Source organism: Stylophora pistillata, chromosome 13 (assembly GCF_964205215.1).
Source record: "Stylophora pistillata chromosome 13, jaStyPist1.2, whole genome shotgun sequence".
Lineage (NCBI taxonomy): Eukaryota > Metazoa > Cnidaria > Anthozoa > Scleractinia > Pocilloporidae > Stylophora > Stylophora pistillata.
The window spans coordinates 20594115-20619927 of NC_142531.1; the positions used below are offsets into that span (position 1 = coordinate 20594115).

A 25813-nucleotide genomic window follows, 5' to 3' on the forward strand; every position below is an offset into this window, starting at 1 on the left:
AATTTACTGGCAAAAGGGCTCAAATTCATTCCAACACCTGCTACAAAACAAAAACAGATCAGACAACAACTATCATGTGACTTTGATCAGTTCGCAAGGAGAATGCGTCTGATTTACATATTCCGAGGGGAGGACAAAAAAAACCCATCCCTGCCACGTCAAATCTACATGGATACCACCAATACAAAATCAGTGGCCCTTGAAAGCTATTTAGAACAGGTTGAAAGTGACCTTTCAGAAATAGAAATTACAAAGCGAAAAGATAATTTGCTTCCGGCCGAACGCAAAGCGCTGAGGGCCTTGAAACGTGACTCTGAGTTAAACCTTAAAAAGGCCGACAAAGGAACAACACCCTTATTCATGAACAAACGCGACAAAATTTTTCCGTTCCTTTCCGAAATGAAAGCCATTCTTTCAATCTTCCTTTCGTGATGCCAGGACTAAGAATTTTAACCTTTTCCTCTGCAGAAAAATACGCAGATTCCAGAGTTATATGGTCAGACATGGAGTGTTTCTGATGTTTCTCGAGAAACGTTGACCCGATAGCCTCGTCCTGAAACTGTAACTCTGCGGACCCTTTGCATTGCAGACACAAATGCGATAAGGGCTATTCTCGTTGGCTCGCCAGTCGATTCTAAGGTATATTATTCCAACGGCGCGTTGGCTCGCCAGTCGATTCGATCATATCTTCTTCCAACGGCTCGTCGGCTCGCTAGTCGATTCGAAGGTACATTATTCCAACGGCTCGTTGGCTCTCCATTCCATTCCAGTTCAATTCGAGGGTATCAACATGATTTGTATTGCAGACGAGCCTGTTAATACCAACAGTGAGGCGCATTGCATGTTGGAAAATTTTCAGCGGATACCAATAAAAGAATATTATACTTTGTATAATAGCTCAGTTGTGTCTAGTCCCCGTAGCCGCTCCTTTTAGGCTTGACTCATTTTCTGCATTTCTGAACTGACAAAAATATATAAATAACAGATTACAATAAATAAATACCACAAACAGATAACTTTCATCTTCTAACAACTATCATCAGTTCAAAGAAGCTACTTCAATTACTCATGCATAACGAAATGACTTACATATTTCTTTTGTTTTCCTCCCAATATTCTTTCTTAATTTCGGCACATTGCTCTTTTTAATCTCCGCGCTTTGCTCTCTATTTCCATTGCCGCGACATTCTCACATTTTTCACTGTTTAATTCTTAATGAACTATTATCAGTTTAAAGAAGCTATTTCATTTACTCATGAAAAACGAAACGGCTCATATATTTCTTTTGTTTTCCTCCTCATTTTCTTTCTTAATCTCAGCGCATTGCTCTTTTAACGGCTATACACCTATGGTTGCTAACGGGACACAATGTCAAATCCAATCGTTCGTCTTTCGCGTCAAAATGAAAATACACGGGCCTCATTTCATCGTAGAGTTTCAGGCATCGCTTTCAATTATGAGGAGCTGTTTTCCGACGCTGTGTTCAAGTTCTTGGAAGCCAAAGCCAAATCCATAGGTAGCTCCGTTGGTCATCTGCTTCCATCACTCATAACGGCAACTTCATGTCTGTTAGCCAACAGTGACGCGCACTTCCTTAATGGGACACATTTACAGCCCCTAAACATTTACACCATGTCTGTCGGCCACCCGGGAACTGGAAAATCGCCAGCGATAGAAACTGTGCTCGCTGCGCTGCGTGACGTTGACGCAATCACAAAACAGACCCTTGTCAGCGCAACAACATCATCAGGACTGGTAAAAAAAAAAAACCATTTCCAAGCAACGAAAAGCCTTCGTCGCGTCCCCAGATTTGTTTGACATCCTGAACAAGTTACTTAAAAACGATGAAGATAATGCGACTGGTGACGTTTAGCTTTTATGTAAACTGTGGAGTGGAGATAATTTGGATATATCAACACCGTGAATGAAAGGACACGTTTTGCATCGTGAATGAAAGGACACGTTTTGCATCGCAGCCTCGCTCACTCAGACGCGACAAAAACATAGGCAATTTTTTGGTCATAAGTTCTTTTCAGACTAATGACCAACCAGGCACTATTAAATGCGCTCGTGCACGATGCAAAACGTGTCCTTTCATTCACAACACTGATAAAATATCGGGACCTAAAAGATCCATTAAGATCACCGATCACTTCACGTGCACCTCAGCTAATATAATCTATTGCATAGCTTGCACTTATTGCAAAAAGATATATCTCGGCGAAACAGGCAGAAGACTCGGTGACCGATTCCGAGAACACCTTCGAGACGTGGAAAGGAATGACAAGGACACATCGAAACCAGTCGCTAGACATTTTAATTTACCTAATCATTCTAAGCAACATATGGCAATCTACGGTCTTTCCTTGCACTTAGGTAGCACGGAAAACCGTAAAAATCTTGAACAAAAGCTCATCTTTCAAACCGGCAGTCTAAATCCCACTGGGATCAACGAACGCTTTTTAGTCCACTAATTTATTCTTGTTTTTTCTCGTTGCCATGTTCCCACCAATAACGTAGCTCCATTTTTTGCCTTTAAAAACACACACAACCCACAATTCCTCTATTCGCTCCGACGAAGGGCTAACGCTCGAAACGTCAGCTTTTGTAATTGTTACGGTGGCCAATTTACCATTTCAACTTTGTTGATATAACCAAATTATTTCGTTACTCCCACCGACGCAGCCCCAAACAGTTTCTTTCGAAACTATCAGCCTTTATTCATTTATATTTCATTCCTCCATGACATCTCGAGCGTGCGTCAAAAACATGAAAATAACTTTCATAGGAACAACAGTGGACTCCAAACCTCAATTTGCCTTGAAACTACACTGCCAATTCTTTAACTTGTCCGTTTCGAAATTCCAAATAATAAACAGTACGCGCAGTGAATGATAAAAATTCATTCATTCACTCTTTTATTCACACTTATTCTACTTAAAATACAACAACGAGAAAGAGAAAAAGTAGAAAAACAAAAAAAGAAGAGAGTTCTAACTATACATGAATTTTCACAAAGCAGTGGAAAGAGTGTGTAGAAGCCAAAGGAGCCGAGCTTTCGAGTTGGCCACTACCACAGAGCAGTTACGGATGGGTGAAAGTTAAATACACTTAAGGAGATAGCACATATACTAAATAGTTAAAATAGTAAAATAGAGCTCTATGATAGGTTAAAGTTGTTCAAGATGTCTGCCTGCCAAGTAGGAAGAGTTTATATTCTTTTTTAAAGCTTTTGGCAGGGAGACACTTTATTTTGATAGGTATCGTTTGCCAGATCTGTGATGCCACCACACTAAATCTTGCTGGACCATAATTGGTTCTAGAGAATGGTCTGTACAAGTTTTGATTGGTGGCATACCTAGTAGAGTAATTATGGACAGGTGAAGCCGGTTGGGCTAGATCATAGAGGACTGGAGGTATATTCTTTTTTTGATATTGAATTTTATGCACAAGAGAGCCAATTTTTAATTTAAAAATATTCTCTAATCTTAAGATTTCTAATAGTGTGAAATATGGTGTAGAACTTTCTCTTTTGCTAGCAAAGAAGATGCTGCGGATACCGTTGTTTTGACTTATTTTGATTTTATTTAACCTGGTTTGGTATGCAGTTCCCCAGCGCATCAATCCATATGTTAGATATGGATATATGAGAGTATAGTACAGTTGTTTGAGTGTGCTCACAGGTAAATAATGTCTCAGCTTAAATAGAATTCCAATGCTTTTTGTTATTTTATTGTTTATGTGCTGGAGCTGAGCATCCCATTTTAAATGTTCATCAATAAAAACCCCCAGATATTTTATCTGAGATTTTTGTTCTATATTGCAAGCTGTTATTCTGATATTTGTTCTCTTTTTAAGTGATGTAATAATTATATAATTAGTCTTCTTGAAATTAATTGACAGCATATTTGCTGCACAGTATTTTAAGACCTCTCTAAGCTCTTCATCAATAACTGATTGGAGCTGCTCAGGGTCTTTTGAAGAATAAAACATATTTGTATCATCTGCAAAAATCCTAAAAGTTAATTTCTCTGAAGACCTAGGCAAATCGTTAATATACAACAGAAACAGCAACGGACCTAGTGTGGAGCCTTGGGGTACACCGTATGTAATAGTTTTCAGGCTAGATTCTGTATTACTAACTTTGACATATTGCTTACGATTAGTTATATTGCTCGAAAACCATGCATGGGGGACTCCTCGGATCCCATATTTGTTTAATTTTCCTAAGAGAATATGATGGTTAATTGTGTCAAAGGCCTTAGAAAAGTCTAAGAATATACCACATATAATTTGTTGACTGTCAATTGCTGACTTCAAGTTCTCTACAGTTTCGAGAATTGCATATTCCGTGGAATATCCCTTTCGAAAGCCAAATGGATAGTTAAAAAGTAGACATTCTTTTTCTAAATAGGACAAAAGCTGGTCATATACTAGTCTTTCCAGTACTTTACTGAAGGGAGAAATAACTGCTATTGGTCTATAATTACCTAACTCAGATACACTACCGCTTTTAAATACTGGGGTTACTTTTGATATCTTAAAGGCTTCAGGAAACTCCCCGGATGATATTGACTCATTGTAGATCTCAGTGAAGGGTGCAGAGAGCTCTTCAGGTGCAAGTTTGATAAGCGTATTAGGAACAGTGAGTGATGCTTTGTTTTATTTTAGGCCAGCAAACAATGTAAACACTTGTGCTAGGGTTACTGGAGCAAGGTAGAAGCTGTTTGATGGTGTAGATTCTATGTATTGCAAAGGGTCTGTATGATCAGGTTTAATTTTCTGTGCTAAATTTGGCCCAATGGTGACAAAGAAATTATTGAATAATTCAGCAATGTCCTTTTCTTGTGAATAAGTCTAGCTGTTATTATGAGTAATTTTTGTAGGGAAAGTTTGACCTCTAGTTTTCCTTTTAACAAGAGTACCGATAAGTTTCCAAGTTTGTTTAAGATTATCATTGTACTTTGAGAATTGCATGCTATAATAGTCTGTCTTACTTTTATTCTTAAGATGTGAAAGAATAGCTGCATAATGTTTATATTCCCTTTTTTTTGGGTCATTGTTTAAGTAATGTGTACGGTACATTTTCTGTTTCCTTTTTACTGATTTTAAAAAAGCCTTAGTGAGGCATGGCTTATTAAGTTGCTTTTGTTTGCTTTGGCTAGCCAGCCTGATAGGTGCATGTTTGTCAACAATTTTAATCAGGATATTGTCTCCCTTGGCTTCTCATTTAAATTATTTTGGGGATTAAGGATTTCATGCCAAGCAATCTGATTTATATCATCCAAGTATGGGTCTTTCTTAAATTTAGAATAGTCTCGAAAATATATTTTATTATCATTGTTCCACGTGGGCTGGGTTTTAACTATGCAGAAAGTGGGGAGATGATCTGTTAATTCAACTGTCAGGATTCCTGCTGTAAGATTTTTAAAACAATTTGTATATATATGGTCAATGAGTGTTGCTGTATGATCAGTAAGCCTGGTAGGTTTAGTAATGATTGGTAAGATGTTGGCATAGAGCATATCTAAGAATTCTTCAGTTTGGACGAGTTCATTAAATTTCAGGAAATTTATATTCATATCTCCAAAGATGTAAATTTCATGCCTATTGGAATTAATTGGTTTGATTATATCATTTAGTTGGTTGCAAAACTTTTCTAGATCACAAGTAGGATGCTTGTAGATACAGCCTATTATAATCTTCTTTTTACCTTTGCCAGCATCAATTTCTGTCCAGCATGATTCAATTAGTGTTATATCAAATTTAATATCAGGCCTAGGTACTGCTTTAAGATTATTAGCGATATACAGAGCGGCTCCACCCGCCTTTGTTGGAGAGCTGTGTGAAATAAATTATAGCCGTTGATATTTACATTACTAACCGAATTCTCACCCAATTTGGTTTCTGTAATTCCAAGAATATCCACTTTGGTATCAATGGAGTATAATAGTTCTTCCAATAAATTTAGGTTTTTAGAAAGACTTCTGATATTGCAGTGAAGAATTGAAAAATATTTGGCGTCTGTTTTAGCTAGCATTTTATTAAAACTGCGAAAAATAGCATTTCTACCACAAATAATAGTGACTGGCAGCTAATTTCTCGAACAACATCACCCCTTAATCACACATTAAGTTCATAAGGATAAAGGAAATGATCACCAACTGTAGACGCTCTAGATTGTTAAACAAATTCTCTTTGTGGGCACCTAGGGGAAGAATGAGGAATACGCATACTAATATAAGTACTTGTTTTTGTAAACCTAATTTAAGAACTGTCTTGGCAACAGTACTGTGATGTATTCTGCCACAAAACCTCGGGAAACTGTACGGACTACGATAAAAAAATCAGTCTATTAACATTTAAATCAAAACAAAGCAATCGAGGATCAGTTCCGTCTGGGTTCATTGACTAACGGTAGATCTTGTTTCAGATGCATTCGCGTAGTTGCTGCCCTACATTCCTTCCATCTTTCTGAGTAGCGATCCTTCAGATATTCCTTGACCAAAGTTCTCATTGCCTTAAGACGATCCTGTTTGGTTGAAGAAAGTCAAGTGTGAGAATACTTTATGGGATCGATTATACACAAGACTTTGAGTTAGAACCATCTTTTGCTAGAGCAGTCGGTAAAATGAAGTCCTTACTTTCCTTTTGATACTCAGATGGATAAATTTTCTTCTATTCGGCTCGACTGAAATATTTCACTTTAGTATATGCCACACAGTTAAATGGTGCTTTGCTCGCGCGCTGGTTGATTAGTACGTAAGAGCATGGCAAGTACTTCTCACCTCTGAGAAGCCGAGAAGACAAAATCGCGCGTAAAGAGTTTAATTTCCGATGATTCCTTGGTATATGAGGAGAACTAAACTATCATGTTTTTGGTTCAGGTGTGGTATTTACAAAAACCACCATTCACCTTAGTATCGCTGAAAGTGGTGGATATTTAGCTCGCAGCCTTGCAGCTCGGTAAATGTTCACCGCTTCATAGCTCCACTTCGGTGAATAATTGTTAATCATAATCCATCAAGTATCCTCATCCATCGCTTTACAAGTGTTTGACGCCAACCTGTTTCTAAACCTTTTGTCCCACTCAAAAAAATACTTGAAGGGTGTAAGGACCAAAACTTAAACGACCAAAATTCGTCTTTCTTGGTTTTCTATCTGCTCATCAGACCTCTTTACTCGAGGGAATATGCCTCCCAAAGATAACAAAAACGGAACATTCTTGAGCGGCTAAGGTCATGTGATGATGTCATGTGACAAAAAGGGCGGGAAAACGCAAAAACAGCAGGGAACCCAGCAAGAAAGGGTGATAAATGAAGTAGAACCTATTACGATCCAGAGATAGTCCTGTCTTTGTCCTGGGACTTTTAGATCTGTTCTGAAGGCTACTCTGCCTCTCCGAATAATTACTGATCACGTAAAAATATCCAAACGTATTTTTGCCCCAAATGGATTCTTTTATTAATAAGTGTGAAAATGCCGCACAAGGGAAGAGTTAATTTCGCGCACTTTGATTGGTTAGCTCTGAGTATTAATTAGTTTTATCATTTTCCAAACGTAACACACGAGGTATAATCAGTCTCTAAGTTTTTCAAACCAGGTTTAAGTAATTATGTTACTGTAGCGGCTTTAGGTACTTTCCGATATGTTACCCCGTAACAAATAATAACAAATAAACAAACAAGCAAAATTATTATGAAGGGTACCTTATTAACGGGAGTTTCTGGCCTCTTGGAGAGGTCAAATCTTTCGAATCCAGGAATATCTTCTCTTGAGCATGCGTCTTTATATTGATGTAAGGATGCGCTCCCGCAGCAACATGTGTTTCCGTCATTCTGTTTTGGCTTAAAAAAAGTAATGAAGTTACGAGACAGTACAGTTAACTAATAGATTCCATGTTGCCCTTCGTCTGTTCAGTTATGTATCTCAAATGACGTCAAAATATGGTAAGAAGAAAAGAGTGGAGAGGTGTTCGCTCTATAAAACATATCAAACTACTAGATATGAACCACTTGAGAACTTAAGGGAGCACTCAAGAAGCCAACGATGCTTCTAGCAGCGCTTTCAACAACTCTTATGCCTCTTTGACGCTCTCCAAACTTCCTGCGTGCCTCACATCTCAATAAACGCACGCTGACGCATGAATTCAAACCAGTTTTTTATTTTATTTACCATGAAGTGGGCATACAAATCCTCACAGAATCTTTTCATCTTTCTAAGTTTTGTTACTAAAATCCTTCTCACAAAAAATTAGACCGATTTCTTCACAAGGAAATTAAAACACTTTGAATACAGAATGAGTGTTAAAGATTTTGCCAACTTTACACTGCTTATTATTACGTTCTCCAAATGGTAAGACAAATAATTTAAACTGGCCAATTTAACAGTTCGGCTCTCTGTACACTCAAACGCTGGATGCCGGAAACATTAGATATCAAAAGAAGACCAAAGTAGGGGTGGGGAAGTTTATAGTTAAACTCCGTACCTCTTTGCATGTGAAACACAGTGATTTACAACAGCCACACAGAAACCAAAACACAGGGCGCAGAGCGAAATAAAGAATATTGAGTGGAACCGGAACAGAGCTGCCTTTGTCGATCCATTCCAGCCACATTTGTGTTCTTGAGAATTTCCACTCTTCATCAACGTTTCGCTGAAAAAAGCAGAGAGGTTATTTCAGTCTTGAATAAACATAGAGATAACAATAAGCTCAGTCGTTGGTGATTTCAATGTGAAGCCCAGAATATTTCTCTGAGCAAAGGATACGGGGGGATTACTGTCAGACTTTTATGATAGCGCTTTTAATTTATGGGAATTTAAAATTTAAATTTAAAGTAAGTTAAGGGTGCCTTTGAATTTAAAGGAAATAATTTCTTCTGCCTGTGACTCTGAACCGATTTCGGGTGTCATCACTATCTCATATAAAGTCAAAACCATTTTTCCCATGGTGATCGTTTTGCAAAGTTTAAGAAAAGTTTAATGAACAAAGGGGGGAAGTTTCTGGCGAAAGTGTGATGCTGCGTTGATAAGAGTATTACGAGATGATTTGGTTTTCTTAACTGAATTGATAATCAGATACAATGAATATATGAAGTTCATATATTTTTGAACTGCGGTATTAAATACATATGATGCACGATCCTTCGCAGTAGATAGCGCTATTTATGCAATAGCGAAAATCAGACCTGAAAAAAATCAGGCCTGTACGGAATTCGAACCACTGACCTCTGCGATACTAGTGCAGCTCTCTATCAATTGAGCTAACAAGCCAACTGGGAGCAGGCCGTTAAGTTGAAGGATCGTGCATCATACGTATTTAATCCCGCAGTTCAAAAATATATGAACTTCATTTATTCGTTGTGTCTGATTTATCATCACGGGTTTATTACGAATCAACTTAACGGCCTGCTCCCAGTTGGCTTGTTAGCTCAATTGGTAGAGCGCTGCACTAGTATCGCAGAGGTCAGTGGTTCGAATCCCGTACTGGCCTGATTTTTTTCAGGTCTGATTTTCGCTATTGCATAAATAGCGCTATCTACTGCGAAGGATCGTGCATCATACGTATGGATTGATAATGTAAATCGGCGACCCAAAGAGTTTCTAAAGCTGACGTTCCGAACGTTAGCCTTCCTTCCGAGCACCCGAGCACCCGACGTCGCTTCGCTTCAATAAAGGGTTAACGTTCGGAACTTCAGCTTTAGAAACTATTTCCGGTGGCCAGTATGCCTCATCAACTCAGTTGATAAAACCAAATTATCCTATAGAAAAAATGCTTGTATTGTGATTGCAGAGACACCTAAATTTTTTCGGGTTGATTTGTAGTCACTTTATGGTGTATTTTTTCAGTTTGTTGCAGAATAACTTGGCATCAAAATAACCCCGGAAACTTACCTTGATTTTGTGGAATGTTTCGTTCATCATAGCAACCAGCATGTGGAGGGCTACAAGGATGGTGCATATGACGTAGGCTCCCATAAACACGCGGCCAAATTCGGTAATAAGAGTGAACCTTTTATCTTGCACTGAAATGCTCTCCTCCTGTCCACCACCATCAAACAGCTTCCAAAACAAGACAATGAAAGTGTTTGTATGTCTACAAAGAAGGTGAGGGAACACGTTAGTATCTTTTAGTTAATTTCTGTGTCTGTTGATCGTCCGTGATCGTCTCTTGGTAGGCAAAGGAGAATGAAAAGGCAGAAGTGGGAAATAAAAATACTTAATATTCTGGAAAATATATCAAATATTTCACTGATGGTAACGTTTTTTAATTGAATTATAAGCATGAAACAAAATGGTTTACAGTTAGTAACAGTTTGAGACGGAAATTTAGCTTAGCAACCATCCATGAGAAAAATCCAAAGATATTTTGGAATACTCACAAGGCAAATGGGTGAGAAACTTGGTAATAAGTGGTTCTGTTGTCCTGCTTTTTGAGTTCTATCTCAGAGGCGACATAGTACGAGTAAATCTTGGCCACCCCGGTTGCAAACGAAAAGTAGAGAACGAGAAAGATGGCGAGAAACTTGAGGACATCTTTCAACATTTTGTAAAGGGATAGCTGCAAGGGACCCAGCGTTGAACTGACTTGGAACAAGTGCGCCAAGTGAAAATAGGCCATGATGGAGGCACTGGCATAAATGGCATCTGCTACGATGAATAGTTTCTCTTCAGGTCTCCACTCTCCATAAACAATCCACGCGACCCACGATACAGAGTAGGCCACAATGAATGTGAGGATAATCACTGTATCAGTAACATTCCACCATTTTGAGAAGTAAATGAACGGACCTTGCTTGCAGACTTCCAGGAATTCCTGTATGAATAGCCCGCTGACAAAAGCGAATACTACCCAATCTGTAGATAGGAGTCAGTAGTCAATTTATAACTAAACTAGAAGATGTACTCTCTGTTTTTACCTATGAACAATAGCAGAAGCATGAGAGATCGTCCGCAATAATTCACATTTACTAAATGCATCAAAATCGCTTGATAAGGTGCAGAGCCTCCTTTCCCATCTACCTACTATGTCCGTTGTAATGATGTCTATCTTTCTAAGGCAATGGTTCTCTGGATTTAATCAGTAAAGTCTTCGATATGTCTTCGCACTAATGGACAATATTACGGGTTTTGAAACAGCTGTACTCAAAAAGAAATTAGAAAACTCCAACTGTGTTGTTATGGGTCGGAAATGTCAAGATAAATCGCGACTTTTTTTGTCTTGAGAAATTTGTCTCTTACACTTCTTATTAATATACTTCCTATCGAATTAAACTAAACTTGATTTTGTTCAGATCATGGTTTCATTCTTTATAGTAGCCTGGATTTGAACTGGATCACTCAAATGAAGTCCACTTACCAATCCAACTCAGGCCTGCTCCACCAGGCCCGAACTTGTATTCAAAAGACGATGCAAAAATGAAAGCCAGAAATATCATGTATGACAAGGTATGGTTAAGAAACTTCGAGTAAGGATGCTCATATAACATTCTTAGCTTTTTGCAGTTACAGGACGGGAAATTCTTACGAATTGACTTTAATGGGAAGTAAGCGAGGAATGTGACGAAAACGAGCAAAAGTTGGAGCAGGCACCAGGCTGTTTTGATCACGATTCCCCTTTTTCGCCAACCAGGACTTCCGTGGTAGATGACTTCGTCAAGAACAAATTGACAGTTTGGGCTCGCCACGAACTAAAAATCAAGTGGAATCGAAATGAGACTAGTCAAACTGAAATCCTTGTGAGTAAAGGTTTTACAAAAAGGAGGGGTGAAATAATGCCGACCATAGACAACGATTGGCAAGTGTAAGAGAATTAATTGGTTTATGACGTGAAATTTATCATTTGACATGAGATACGGCAATACAAACAGGTTTGATAATCGTGTGGGATCATATTGTTGGTAATAAGGTAGCTCTTGGACAAAAAATAACACTTTCGATTTAGGAAAGAATTACAATTTTATACTCATCCATTCTTTAATTCCACTCAATTTTTGCAAGCAGGGTTTCGTTTGAAGCTGATTGCCCACATTAATTTTTGCAGCGAAATACGCTGAAGCTGTCAAAATAAGCTCAAAAGGTACATGTTCGCTTTTGCGTTGCATGATCGGTTTCGCTCACTGTGTCCTTTGAGATAGAGCCAAACCTGTTGGATGCATTTACAGTGCCACTAGCTCGTAAAAGTACCTATGATTACCTAACCGGGCGATTTTACGAGAGTTTATAGAGTCGGAGCCGCAGGAGCGATTGGAAATGAAAAATTGAGAAATTGAGTGTACCTCACGAAAGTATAGGGGAATGCTATATTGTTAACTAATGTACGCCAAGATGATTTAGAACATAGCTAGGAGAGTCGCGCAATTAAATTCATTATACGTGAGCGTGCTCAAAATCCCGATAGTGCACGCTGATAGCGTCAGCAAATCCGACTTCGCCAGAAATGTTTTTTTCGCGCGAGCGGCCATTGTTAGCGCGGGGGAAAATAATATATTTCGCGACAATAATGGATACAAACAGAAACTCGGCCTACTAGTCCGAAAACGAAGGCAATGTTTCGACCTTTTCCCTTGGGCTAGAGCTCTTAAATGAGGCAAAAAGAGAGAAAAACAAAGGAAAAGGAGACTCGGAAACAGCGCCGTCACGATTTGCTTCAACTGATATTGTTGTACGTTTTTCGCGTCGGATTTGATGCACAATTCCACCGGCTATGTTCTAAAACAATTGGTTCATGCTTTCAGCTGTGCACTATCGAGTTATGGAGCACGTGGGAAGTTTGGAGAGCACTCAAGAAGCTAGAGTTTCCCTCGGCTATCGCCTCGGGCAACTCTTACACTTCTTTCGTGCTCTCCAAACTTCCCGCGTGCTCCATAACTCGATAGTGCACGCTAAAGCATGAACCAATTGTTAATTAAAGTCGGAAGGGTAAACAGCTCACTTTCTTTCTCTCTCTTCCACCAATGTCAAATAGGTCTAGATCTAAAGTTTCTGGTATATAATTTAGATCCTGTGCAGATAAAGAGCATTGATTCCTCCCTTTTCACAAATTAAAATCATAGATTCTGACTATAAGTTCTCCAGGAGGGGCTAAAGTCATGTTTTTAAGAGGTGTTCCAATTTTTCGTGGTAGCTTCGCAAAGTTTATAGGGAGTTGTTTGATGATTTGGTGCGTGATGATGCGTTTCCCATTACAACGTGTACTGTGTTTGACCAAGCTAATTTGATCTTTTAAGAGGCTTATGAAAAATATGGAAGCTCGAATATTCATCGGTCGCATTACATTGCTCTTTTGCTTGCGGCTGAGCCGTCTTGATTTTCCTCTAATTCCCTTCAATAGCCGTCAGAAACACAGGCAACTTGACCTCAGCTTCGCTGAAGGGACGAAATACGCCTTTTCTGCCTTTTCAGTAATTTTGATATCAAGCCAAGCATTCAACTCGCCATTCATCTCGTAGATTATAACATAACTTGCCCTGCTGTTGTATTTGTGTCATATCATTTTCTGAGAATTTGAATTCTCAGAATACCTGAGGTCTCAGTTATTATTAAACATTTTTGGTTGCCTCCAAAATATAAAATAACATTTTAGCAATTTTCTGACCTGTGTATGTGTAAATAAAAACCTGAAAAAATATCAGTTTTACTTTAAAGCGGAGCCTGGAAGACTTATGGACGTAAAACTCACCATTTTGCGTTCTTTATCAGCGGCCATCTTGAGCAGACTCAAACTGGAAATGAAATCATCGGACCCCTCCTTCAGCAAAGCTCCCTTTCCTTCGATATCCAGGACTTTGTGCAGCAGCTCTATATTGCCATTTACTTGCTTGACGATATCGACGGCAAATTCCTCACATTTCTTTGCACGTTTCATATATTTATCTTGGCTGAAGTGATCTTCGTGCGAAGCCATTTTCTCCAGTAGATAAGCATCATCGAGGGCTGCTTCAATTACGTCTTCAAACTTACTCTCCCTGCGTTTCTTACATTCCCTATGCTGATAGTTAGAATTTAGATTACTCCTCCAAAGCCATTCTAGACTTAAGCACAGAGGGTTGCTTAGAATTTTCAGGTTATATCGTTCTTTTTCGCTCGGCAAATCTTCCTTTTCGTTGTTCTTGAACAGGCTCTTCAATTCCGAGCAGATAAACTTGCACAATCCATCCTTGTCGTCCTCTCTGTCGGCCACGGATTTAGATACCTTATTTAAGTCCTCAAGATACGGCACTTCTTTGAATTCTTCACCCAGTATAAGTTTCCAAACCCTATATGGGTCGCCCTCTTTAATGGCGTCCGAAAGTTTCTTGCGTTTGCTTCCTTCAGTTGCCTCCTGCTCTACATTCGCATCAGAACCCAGGACATGTTCTACTTGTGCCTGATTTTTTTCCTCTAAATTTTTGAGGAATGAATCAAAGCTACCTGTACCTTCTTGGAGCATGGTTGAAAGTGCACGGAACAAAGGAACGACAAAACGATTCAAAATTTGTGGCTTTTCACGAGGTGAAATTATGGTGAAACAGATACCTGTAGCTGAACAGCTTTATTTGTCCACACGCACTCGTCCCAGAACCTCGATCTCACTTTCACGTATCGTAAAGAGTGACTCCAGTTACGCTTGGAAACAATGATCTCTTTAAAGGCTGATGAAAACTGTTGAAGGTCAACTATTACATTATCAAATTACTGCGCTCTTGGGCGGTTGGGCGGGGTAGTTTGGAATACCGGAATTGAAAACCAGAACCGGAACCGGGACTCTAAATAACCGGAATACCCGGAATTCCCAGAATGACTGAAAAATAATAAATTAAAAAAAAAAATTTAAGTAAATTAATAAATGATAAGAATATTGATGATTAAAAATTGATGGTAAGTTCACGACTTAATTAAATAATTTAATGCGAACTTTTTCTCTGAGGGTCCCCCCCCCCCACCAAAAAAAAAAAAAAAAAAAACTTACCGGTGCTGTTCATGGAGATTAGAAGTAAAAAAAAAGTCTGCGTCAGGCCAGTAGCCCATACAGCCCAAGCGACGAAATACTTCTTCTCTCCCTTACCCCTGGATGGGATGCTAATCCATCACATGGTTCTCCCCGTTTTAAATTCGCCTCCGCATATTTACACACCTGCAGGATGTCTAGGGCGCTATGACCATTAGGCCGCCACGCTTTTCCAGCCGGAATCATCGCAGAAGATTAAACAAATGCAATATTTACAATCAGTTTAATAGTTCAATTGTAAAAAGTTCCGAACTATTACAAATTAATACACTACCCTAAATAATTATTAACCACACATTGGGAGCTATCAAAGCAGCTACAATTAAGAGCAGCCGTCTACAGTTAAAATTGAGAGATCATCAGTTACTCGACAGCTTTTCGCGTCTACTATAAATACCATGAATATATACCTTTGAATATAAACCTTGTTTAGAAGAATCCATCAGTACAAGATATATATTTAAAGGTATATATTCAAGTTATTTATAATAGACGCGAAAAGGTGTCGAGTAACTGACGATCTCTCAATTTTAACTGTAGACGGCTGGTCTTAATGGTAGCTGCTTTGATAGCTCCCAATGTGTGGTTAATAATTATTTAAGGTAGAATATTAATTTGTAATAGTTTGGAGATTTTTAAACTAATTTGAAATATTGCATTTGTTTAATCGTCTGCAATGGTTCCGGCTGGAAAAGCGTGGCGGCCTAATGGTCATGGCGCCCTGGCTAGACATCCTATAGGTGTGTAAATGGGTGGAGGCGAATTTAAAACGGGGAGTAACCATGTGATGGACTAGCATCCCATCCAGGGGGAAGGGAAAGTAGAAATATTTTGTCACTTAGGCTGTATGGGCTACTGGCCTGACGCGGACTTTTTTAAATTCTAATACGTGCATCTCCATGAACAGGGCCGGTAAGTGTTTTTATTTTCGGAACCCTCAGAGAAAATTTTCGTATAAAATTATTCAATTAAGTTGTGAATTTACCATTAATTTTTTATCATCAATGCTCTTATTTATTTATTTATTTATTTATCTATTTATTTATCTATTCACTTTTATTTTTTTTTTAATTTGTTATTTTTCGGTTATTCCGGGAATTCTGAGAATTCCGGGTATTCCATGTATTCCAATTCCGGTTCCGAATTCCAGCATTCCATATTTTCTAAACTACCGCTCTTGGGTCGCGTGATAAACCTCAATGTTGTTGTTCTTGGAGTTGTTGTTGGCGTCGTGAAACAGAAAATGATGCGACATGTTACTTGACGTCCTTGACTCTGAAGTTACCAAACTACTTTAGCTTCGTTTCATTCTCCCGGAAAAATGTGTTAACGCGCATCGCAAGCTGGAGCTGTGATACTCGCTTAAGAAGAAGGTATCAAGTGTAAAGATTTTAGATTTCTGTCGACGGCTGTATTTGGATGAGAGACCAAGAAGGAAACTTGCGCCACTGGGAAAAGGTCAAACAGAGCATATCGAATTCGTCAATCCTTTCATTTAAAAAAAGGCTTTGTCGCTCCGACAGGGGATAGAAATACCGATAATCTAGAAATTCTCTGCTTAATGGCAATTGCGTTAGGCAGGCGACAGCACTCAATCTATTTTTGGAGAAAGAAATGCGGTGGGGAATTCCGGAAAGTGCCCTTTATCGCTAGAGAACATGGCACATTTAACCACAACGGATAAATTTACCCCAGGAGTCCTCTCGAAGCACCCATTAAGCCTTTTATTCTGTGAAAACAAAGCTATCAGAGTTATTCTTAAGTCTTACATATATTAGGTTATTTTATTATTATTAATTTTCTCTTTTCTTTGATATCATAGTTTCTGACTTTTTTTAATATTCATACTTAATCTAGGCTCTTTTTAAATCACAGATTTTTACATGATGAGGTATTTTAATTTTAACATGTCCTCCAGGTCGATAATCCCGCCAAGTGGTGTGCTCGGGTTAGACTGGTGCCTATATTGTCGTCAAGAGATTTCGAAAATGGCGGAAGCCGGTGATAGTCCTACTGCGGGTGAGGTACTTTACTACTGATAGCAGCCTTCATTTCTGATTATTTCATAATCTTAAGTAATAAAAATTTCCTATGTGGCTTAATAATTTTAAAAAATTCTCCATTCTTTAATTTTTAAATACCCATATTGCACGTGAATTTTTCAATATATCCTCTATGAATTATTCATATTTATGTAAGCTTGAATACCTTAATTAGTTTTATGCACTCTTGTTCATGTAGCTGATAGCCGTGATGAGAATGTTGGTAATAAGAGGAAACTTGCAAAGGTTTGTCTTGCGTCGATATCTTAAGGTTTGACAAATATAAGCCTACGGTAGAAACACTTAATTACTTGTAAAGGTAGCGACATACTTTTCTTACTTTTTACACGCCGATCCACGCCGATCGCAATAGCGATTTTCGCCATGGAAATGGCTAGCAAAAATCCCAAAAATATATAACTGTTTACTTTGCCTCTTTTAGCAAATTCTTTTAGCGGTCCGTTACGGAATCGCCCATTGTGTTGCCTGACTCTCAATGGTTTTATAGGTCAAATATTTGAGATAATCCTGTTTGTCGAACGTTGTAATTTAAGCACTATTCATTTTTACTGAATAGTAGAATAAAAAAAGGCTGCTGCCTAAATGTTACTTAATGCAGTAGCCTGAGGCGCCTCAGTTACCAGATATTAGGCAACTAAAATGTTGTTCTGGTTACCTGGATGGGCAGCTAAATGGAGCTTTCATTCCCAACTGGGCTCCAAAGAAAACAATTGGCTTGGGCTGCTAACTTTTAAAAACTGGAGCCTGAAGGGCTCCCAAAAATTGTCATGGAGTCTCTTTTTTCCTGTCACCCTTATTTTAATCAAACTGTTCACCAATGAAATTATTTTGGGTTTGTTAGCTCAATAACTGAACTGTATTGGTATAATCACATGATTCCGAGTGCAATTTGGAATAAATAAGTACGAGGAAATTTTTCAAAGACTAACATTGCATGAGCCCATAGGGCGAGTGCAATTTGTGGTCTTTGCAAAAATTTACAAGTGCTTATTTATTCCAAATTGCAAGAGAAAATCATGTGATTATCTATTAATGATATACATGAAAAAAATACGAGGTAGCTTCTCATAACTATGCAGAAGAAAAGCACGCGCATCAGGTGCAAAAAGAATTTATTCAAGCTCTACAAGTGTCATTGACCTTGACGTTGACCTTGACTTTGACATTGACTAATCATTCTGACCAATCAGAATGTCTGGTTTGTTTCTTTCTTTGCACTGAACCAACCAAAAACTGCACTGAATTAACTGAAAACTGCATTCATCTTAACCAATCAGAACTGAGATTTTTTCATGTATATTATTAGATCTAAAATCATACATGTGATTTCAAAATCAAACAAGCAAAAGGTGCGAGTTCAATTTGAAATCACAAGTATGATTTCAGACCAAAATTTCATGATCCAAAGATCAATTGCCACTATATTAGATCCATTTTGAAATCACATTATTTAATAGCCAAATCTTACTTTTACCTGCAATGTAATCGGTTAGTTTAAAAAAACCTTAAAATCTGATTGGTTGTTTGGTTTTACTGTCCCATTCTCATTGGCCGAGGAAAAGATGTGATTAAAAGCAAAAGATAGTGCAATTTGTGATTAAATCGCACCACTGAGAGCCAATCTCATTGCAAGGATAACCAGTGATTTCAAAATGGATAAGCCATTAATTTACATAATTTGAGAGAGTTATATTTTTAAAGTTATCAAGCCCAATAGGGGATAACCAATTGCAGGATGCTGGGCCCTTGCAGTCACCTAAGAAGGCTTCAGGAAGGGTTTTCCACAATTCCCATTGGGTCTATAATAGTTCAAAAGATTACAAGAATGAGACAAAGAAGACTATAGACGCATTATCCAAGTTAAGACTGGGTGTAACCGCTAGTGCTCTTGCAGTTCTGCACTCTCAAATTTAAGTGGACAATAAAAAGACTAGTGAAACTTCTCAGCTCCCATAGTCATATACACTCCAGAGGTAAAACAATTACATTTATTTAATAGCTGATTGGTCACCCATCAAGCTTTTAGAATGAGTAATGCACATCCATTCATGTTATTATTTTGTATGTAGATTATGTAAATTATTACCACTGCGGGACAATGGGAGCAGCAGGTGATGTTACATATTAAGTGGCTGGGTATTCTGTAATCTAGTCCTACCTAAAAGGACTTTTAACTCAATCTCACATTATCATAACTTATGTTAATTTAAGGGTAGTTGAAATACTCTGCACACTCTGATTGGTCAACAGATGTGTTTAGATGAATTTATATGGTTTCAGCTAGGGTAGTGGCATTGGACATTTGTGCAAAATTTAATTTTTTTTTTCCTCTGCTCTCACTGTATTTATTTGACTTACAGTTCACAATAAAATAATTATCTCATTCTGTCATTTCATAGTTGTTACGTCCAGTTTCATGTTTGTTACATTCACAGTCGCTGTTCATGATCAATACAGATAGAAATAACAAAGAAAGACAAACATAGGACTGCCACAGGGTGGTCATGGCTGCTTAATAGAGGTGGCTGCCAAATTAAGGTAACTTAATACACCATTTGTGCGAGCAAAAATTGGGACTTTGAAAACTGGCCCCTTGATAGAAGGCGGCCACTTGATAGAGGGTTGTTATATTCAGGTTCGACTGTATCTGCTTCTCTCTTTTTTTAAGTTCGTTTTATATTCGTGTCCAGAGAATTGATTGCAGAAGATAATTGTATCTATAGTCTTTTAAGCATCAAGTTGGAACAGTAGATACTTACATGTACATCAACTATTTACATTACATTAAGAGTAGCTTTAATTTATTATCTCAAGAAACCTGAATTTTATGATAATTAAATTATTTGGACAATTAACTTCATTCTTTCAACAGAGGTGTCCTGATTGCTCATTTGAGAGCCCCATAGCCAGAAAGCAGTGCAAAAATGCTGGCTGTTTGTTTGAATTTAAAAAGAAGGAAAAGGATTGGGAGTGCCTTCATAAAATGGGAAAGGTCAATCCAACCATCCAGAGAGAGCTTCTGGAGAAGAGGGTAAAACTACATTAAGCTTAGTAAGATTTTGTCTTGTTTTTACTAAAAGAACAGTGCAGTACATGGCACTACATTTACAGAAACAAGTGTTTATTTTGTACTGTTTCTTATTAATTGACTGTGAACCCACAATATTTTTCAGGCTGATATATTGCATGTCAAGTCAGGCTTTGATGTTGCAGTATTTTACCGGGCCAAACATGGAACCGGGAAATCATTTTACTACTATGGCACCCCTGGACTTGGAGAAGAATTTTTAAGGAGCAATTCAGACTTTGCCCCGACAGTTAAAGACATGTTTGAGGCATTTAGTGTACAATATGGTGAGAACTTAATGATTTTTATTGTCCTCTGTGAATCTTGTTAAACTTAAATCAGTGTTGCAGCTTTTTGTTGTTGTCAGCAGCATGAGTGGTAGAAGAAGAGTACTACAAATACCTGAAGGCTAGACTGGCCTTATTAGGCTAGTAAAAGGAACAATTAGGAAAACTTGAAGAGTACTTTTTTCATGCTGTTTTTTAGATTGATAGCCGGCAAAATCGATCACAACATCAACTGACATCAATCGCAATTTTTATTTACATTCCAGCACAGCAGTTTGAAAGGATTTTTTTTTTCATTTGGAATTGCCTGAAGAATGGCTGTTTTTCGAAGATAAAAACAAGTGATATGCCAAACACCTCATTGAACTAGGTGGAAACATAGACTTCGTTTCACCATGTTTGTTGTGAGCTTTGCAAACTTGAACTCTTGGGGACTTTCTCAGGACTCCTCAGGTGACCATGATGCTTAGCGCTAAATTGCATGCTAGAGCCCAGGCTTCTCACTGAATTATTACTTTTTTGAGCCACCTTAACTTTGCTATGACGCAGTAAACTAATATTATTTCTAGTCCTCATTTTGTTTGTTTCATGTATTGTTTCCTGATATCTTTAATATTTAGGTCCTCCTCCTACCAAAGCCAGAGGTGTCCTGATTGCTCATTTGAGAGCCCCATAGCCAGAAAGCAGTGCAAAAATGCTGGCTGTTTGTTTGTTTGCTATGACGCAGTAAACTAATATTATTTCTAGTCCTCATTTTGTTTGTTTCATGTATTGTTTCCTGATATCTTTAATATTTAGGTCCTCCTCCTACCAAAGCCAGTCCTCAGGATCCTCAGCCACCTTCCGACTGCCCTTCCGCTGAAGGTGCTTATGCCATGATTACTTTGTTATCACACAATTTACTAGTATATTTTTGGTTTTTATGATTTTTTCATAACCATTGTCTGTTCTGCACCTACCAGCAAGTGATCTTGAACATCAACAACCCAGCAACTGTCCATCTTCTCAAGGTACTTAAAACCATGATGTTTAGTTGTTATTATACCATCAAATAATATTTTTTGTAGCATACTCCTCATTACTGCTTCCTTGTGTATTCTCTGATTTCTTAAATTGTATTTAGTTCTGGCACCCACTACAGCAAGCATTGCTGACTCCCCACAACCCCCCCCAACTGCCCATCCTCTCAAGGTACTTAAAACCATGTTTACTTTGTTATTATACCATCAAATAATGTTTTTTTGTATCCTACTTCTCATTAATGTTACCCCATGTAAATTGTTTTCTCATATTTTTGTTATTTTTCCCTGCATCCACCATAGGAACTCATGCTGACTCTCCACAATCCACCAACTATCCATCTTCTCAAGGTGCTTGAAACCATGTTTACTTTATTATTACACAATCAAATAATATGTTTCTGTATCATACTCATCTTTAATGTTTCATCATGTATTATTTTCTCATATTTTTGTTGTTTAGTCCCTGCATCTGCTACAGCAAGTCCTGCTGACTCCCCACAAACCAACAACTATCCATCTTCTCAAGGTACTTAAGCCATGTTTACATTGTTGTTATACCATCAAATAAAATTTTTTGGTATCAATATTTTTTGTATTGTTTTCTCATATATTCTGATGGTCTGATTTCTTTCATATTTAGTTCTGGCACCTGCCATAGCAAGCCATCCTGACTCTCCACCAACTCTCCAACCCACCAACTGTCCTTCATCTCAAGGTGCTTAATAAAATCTTTACTTTGTTATCATACCATCTAATAATATTTCAGATCTGTTTTCCTCACTATTGTCCACTCAATCCATGCATTCTTCTCTGATGTACCTACCTGATAGCCAGCCATCCTGATGCTCAATTGCCTGTCAACTGCACTCCATCTCAAGATGCTTTACTACCATGTTTGCTTTGTTATCACGTGGTCCAATAATATATTTTTTTTGTATTTCTCATTGTTCTTTCTTGTGAAGATCTCTTCATTGAAGTCATTAAATTGTGACCTCCTCCTATCAAAGACATGGTTGACCACCCCCACAAGTTGTTTTTTTTTTTTTTTGGGATGCAAATGGAATGCAAGACTTGTTTCATATGAAGCTATGCAATAAGAGCTGCTAAATAAGCTATAGTTTAGGGGTATACCTGTTATTAATAGTAGAATTTTGACATTTTTTAAGTCGTTTATTTTTGCATTTTAAAGTAATTTCTCTCAAAATGTCTACCTTCTTCATAGCTGCTGATGTCAGTTCTTAAATAAGCTGATCATTGGCTTTTAAATGGTATATTGTACACAGGCAGAGTGTCTCTAATTGCTGATTTAGGAAAATCTTCCGTTTGCCTTGGGGGTAAAGGGTTAAGTAAGTAGCTAATCTCATTAGCAAATAGATAATTATACGTCTACAAATAATTGGTTTGAATAATTTTATAAATTCTAGCATTAAGGGGTTACTCTATGTGAGAAATGGGGGGAAGTACAAACTATTGTGGCAATTAGAGAAGCTTGAGCATGAGTTAATATTCTTAAAAAAAGACGGTGGGTCATGACAGTACTTTGTTTCTCTCCATCCCTGCAGAGGAGCAGTTTTTTGACTTCACGCTTCATGCTTATACTTTGTTGACTTCAAGCCTATTCTCCAACGACTCTGCTTCCTTATCTTCTGTCACAGCATGGTAATAGGAAAATTTTACACATTCCCATCATTTCTTATCATGTCTTTACAGGAATTGATGTAGTTCTCTACAGTGTGGAAGGTCAAGCGGTTGCCGTAGGTTACATGGAGTGTGACCGTCAGTTTCTTCTTGGCAAGTGCATACTATCCGGGTATAAGGTGGTCCGTTTAAGATGGGTGAATTCGTCTGATATTCCTGCTCTACTTGTGCTAGGAGATCCTGATGAGAATTTCTTCTTGTCATCTGGACAGTTTTTTGCCCTTTCTATAGCCAGTTTAAAACTTGTAAAACTAGTGAGATAATTAATAATCTTCTCTTAAATCAAAAAATACAACATGGCAGCTGTTGGCCTTAGTCTGAGAACGTTTGGAAGAGAATATGAAAGTCAATCAATCAATCAATCAATACTTTATTTACCCACGTAGCGCCAAGGAGCTCATAGAGCTCGTTCAAAATACGTACGTGCCTCTAAGATCAAGAATCTAAGAAACCTAATACATATTGTCAAAACCTAATTGATTAGAAATTGAAATAACTAATAATTAATATGAAAATTTAAGTTTGTACAGTAAAATTCAAAGTCACTTAAATACAGGTATAAAATGGTGAAGCAATATCTTAAATAATTTAAAATTAAGATTAAAATTTAAGCTTGTACGATGAAATTGAGAGTCACTTAGATACAAGTTTAAAATGGAGAAGCAGCTAAAGTTTCAATGTTCTCAATAGCTTCTTAAAAAGGTTGATATTATTGGCCAGTTTTACACTTGTAGGTAATCCATTCCACAGCTGCGCACACATATAAGTGAAAGATTTTTTCATGAAATTTAAATTAAATTTAGGTGCGCACAAATTAATGTCGGTTCCTCTCAGATTGTACATAGTTTCCCCAAAACTAAAAAAATCTCTGGTATATTTGGGACCGTCGTTGTGCAAACATTTATATAACAGAATAAGGGATTGTTGTTTCTTTCTCTGGTCGAACGTTCCCATATTCAAGTAATCTATTAACGCTCATCTTTTGCTCATGTTCACATTAACTTTCTCAACTTTTAGCCTCTTCAAGAAGCAGAATCAGAAGATAGGGGTGCACTTATTGCTCATTCTTTAAAATTAATTAATTGACACAACAATAAAGAATTTTCTGCTAAGCTTTTGTTTTGCAAACACAGGAAAACTTGGTGTGCTAGAACAGTTGTAAATATCGTGCCCACAACTTCTGTACGTGTCGTACATCCATTAGATTGAAATGTTGTTTTTTCATTCGAATTATTTACCAGTAGGATAGTCTTTCAAACCACGTTGGAGTAGCTGATGATAGAGCTATTTTTTTTTAAAGTAATGTTAGAAGTTTTCTTGGAACATAATTTGATTTGTAAGTTTTTCTAGAGTTTTGCCTTTTCGATTCTTTTTTATTTCTCTTATACTTGTTATAACTTACGTTTTTACCCATGGCCGTTTCCTTAGTACGGCGCCGCGGTGCTTTTGGCCCACCATCTCTTAGTCTGTAATTTTAAGTTTATTTGGAGTACGATAAATTAACATCGTAACATCGGTATCAGACCAGTTAGTTTTTGTGCACGCCAATTCGACGAAGCTCATGAAGAGGTAAAATATCAGACGGCGGCTATCTCACAGTATAACGCAAACGACTCTTTTTGCGTGTGCACATCATGAACAAAAACAACATAATGTGGTACGAAATCGGACGACGGGTCCCAGCATTAGTATCACCCAACTCGTTGACTAATGCAAATCCTGCATTTTGATTAGTTACGTTACTAGGGGACTTTTAGCAATAGTAATCGAGTAGCGAAATTCGCCGGTTTTTCTTTCGTTTTTTTCCCCAAATAAATATTTATTCAACTTGCATTTGCTAACTTTATTATTACCTTTTCTGTTAGACTAGTTGGGTGATACTAAAACAATTAGACCCTGCGCCCTCAAGGGTCACGGGTCAATAGCCCATGAGGTGTAATTGCTAAATATACCCATCCCATATCCTTCGCGCGACTTCATGGAGGAGTGCAAAACTCACAAATAAAGCCATCTTTTAGATATAACCTTTAGATTTCAATCAAACCTTTGTAGAAGAACTTCGTTAATCAATCGTCATTTATTTTAACCACAGTTGGACCGCGATTAGTACTACAGGTAACGTATTCACCGACGGAAACAAATTGCGTTGCGTAAATAAGTTAAGGAGCCTCGAAAGGGTTTTTCGTTGTAGTAGTGTTTGAGAAACAATGGAAGATTACAAAAAGGATGTTTAATGGTGTGGGCAAACTATATGTCTCCTTGCAACTCTGTTGCTGAGCTATACTTTGAGGGTACTTATGACATCATATCAGTTACCATGGCAACACACAAGGTCCACAAAAACGCCCACTAAATTTAAGTTTTTGTAAATCATCTGAAAAACTGATTCATTGACCCTAAATACTTTAACTTTTCACACAGTATGGAAAGAGATTATCTGGTAGAATTAAGTATATTTAAAGACAGTGCGATTTATGGCTTACAGAAAATTCTACTAGATAATTTTTCCTGGATCTTTTATATTTGAAGTGCCATCGTGAATGTTGCGTGCTTCCACTCCACATCCGCGGTTTCCTGAGAAGGAATAAAAATTGATTTTAAAGCAATGGCGAATCTTACTTGGGTCACGTTTTTAAGACACTTTACCCTCACGCAGTCGGGGGTTCTTGAGTTTGATAACCCAAAAT

General features: G+C 37.7%; 2 protein-coding genes and 2 long non-coding RNA genes across 13 annotated transcripts in view; 3 read left to right on the top strand and 1 right to left on the bottom strand.

Moving 5' to 3' along the window:
• Positions 1-3800, top strand: part of LOC148718107 (uncharacterized) — a 6239-nt gene extending 2439 nt beyond the window's left edge. Inside the window, exon 2 of the long non-coding RNA XR_015994850.1 lies at positions 1320-3800. This is a non-coding gene — a long non-coding RNA (uncharacterized LOC148718107). The remainder of the gene's footprint in view (positions 1-1319) is intronic.
• LOC148718106 (uncharacterized) overlaps positions 1-11289 on the top strand; it is a 15963-nt gene extending 4674 nt beyond the window's left edge. The window contains exon 3 of the long non-coding RNA XR_015994849.1: positions 9850-11289. This is a non-coding gene — a long non-coding RNA (uncharacterized LOC148718106). The remainder of the gene's footprint in view (positions 1-9849) is intronic.
• Positions 6017-14637, bottom strand: LOC111336295 (short transient receptor potential channel 4). Its single transcript, XM_022942356.2, has 7 exons — positions 13682-14637; positions 11360-11690; positions 10383-10857; positions 9895-10096; positions 8489-8656; positions 7710-7847; positions 6017-6532 (listed from the first exon to the last, which is right to left on the bottom strand). The coding sequence occupies exons 1-7, from the start codon at positions 14429-14431 to the stop codon at positions 6389-6391; spliced, it is 2208 nt and encodes a 735-aa protein (XP_022798091.1). The 5' UTR covers positions 14432-14637; the 3' UTR covers positions 6017-6388.
• A 1256-nt stretch (positions 14638-15893) lies between these two features.
• Positions 15894-25732, top strand: LOC111336296 (uncharacterized). 10 transcript variants are annotated; one of them, XM_088743592.1, is made up of 11 exons: positions 15895-16362; positions 16908-17008; positions 17231-17277; positions 19925-20083; positions 20226-20406; positions 21205-21270; positions 21369-21416; positions 21530-21597; positions 21729-21776; positions 21889-21954; positions 22069-22143. In XM_088743592.1, exons 2-11 carry the CDS (start codon positions 16978-16980, stop codon positions 22084-22086), a joined length of 732 nt encoding a protein of 243 aa, XP_088599718.1. In that variant the 5' UTR covers positions 15895-16362; positions 16908-16977; the 3' UTR covers positions 22087-22143. The 10 variants fall into 10 exon arrangements, with proteins under 10 accessions (XP_088599719.1, XP_088599718.1, XP_088599713.1 ...); XM_088743586.1 differs by lacking the exon at positions 21530-21597 and adding an exon at positions 23139-25732 and having other exon boundaries at positions 15911-16447; XM_088743585.1 differs by lacking the exon at positions 21530-21597 and adding an exon at positions 23139-25732 and having other exon boundaries at positions 15911-16362.
• The last annotated feature ends 81 nt before the right edge of the window (positions 25733-25813 follow it).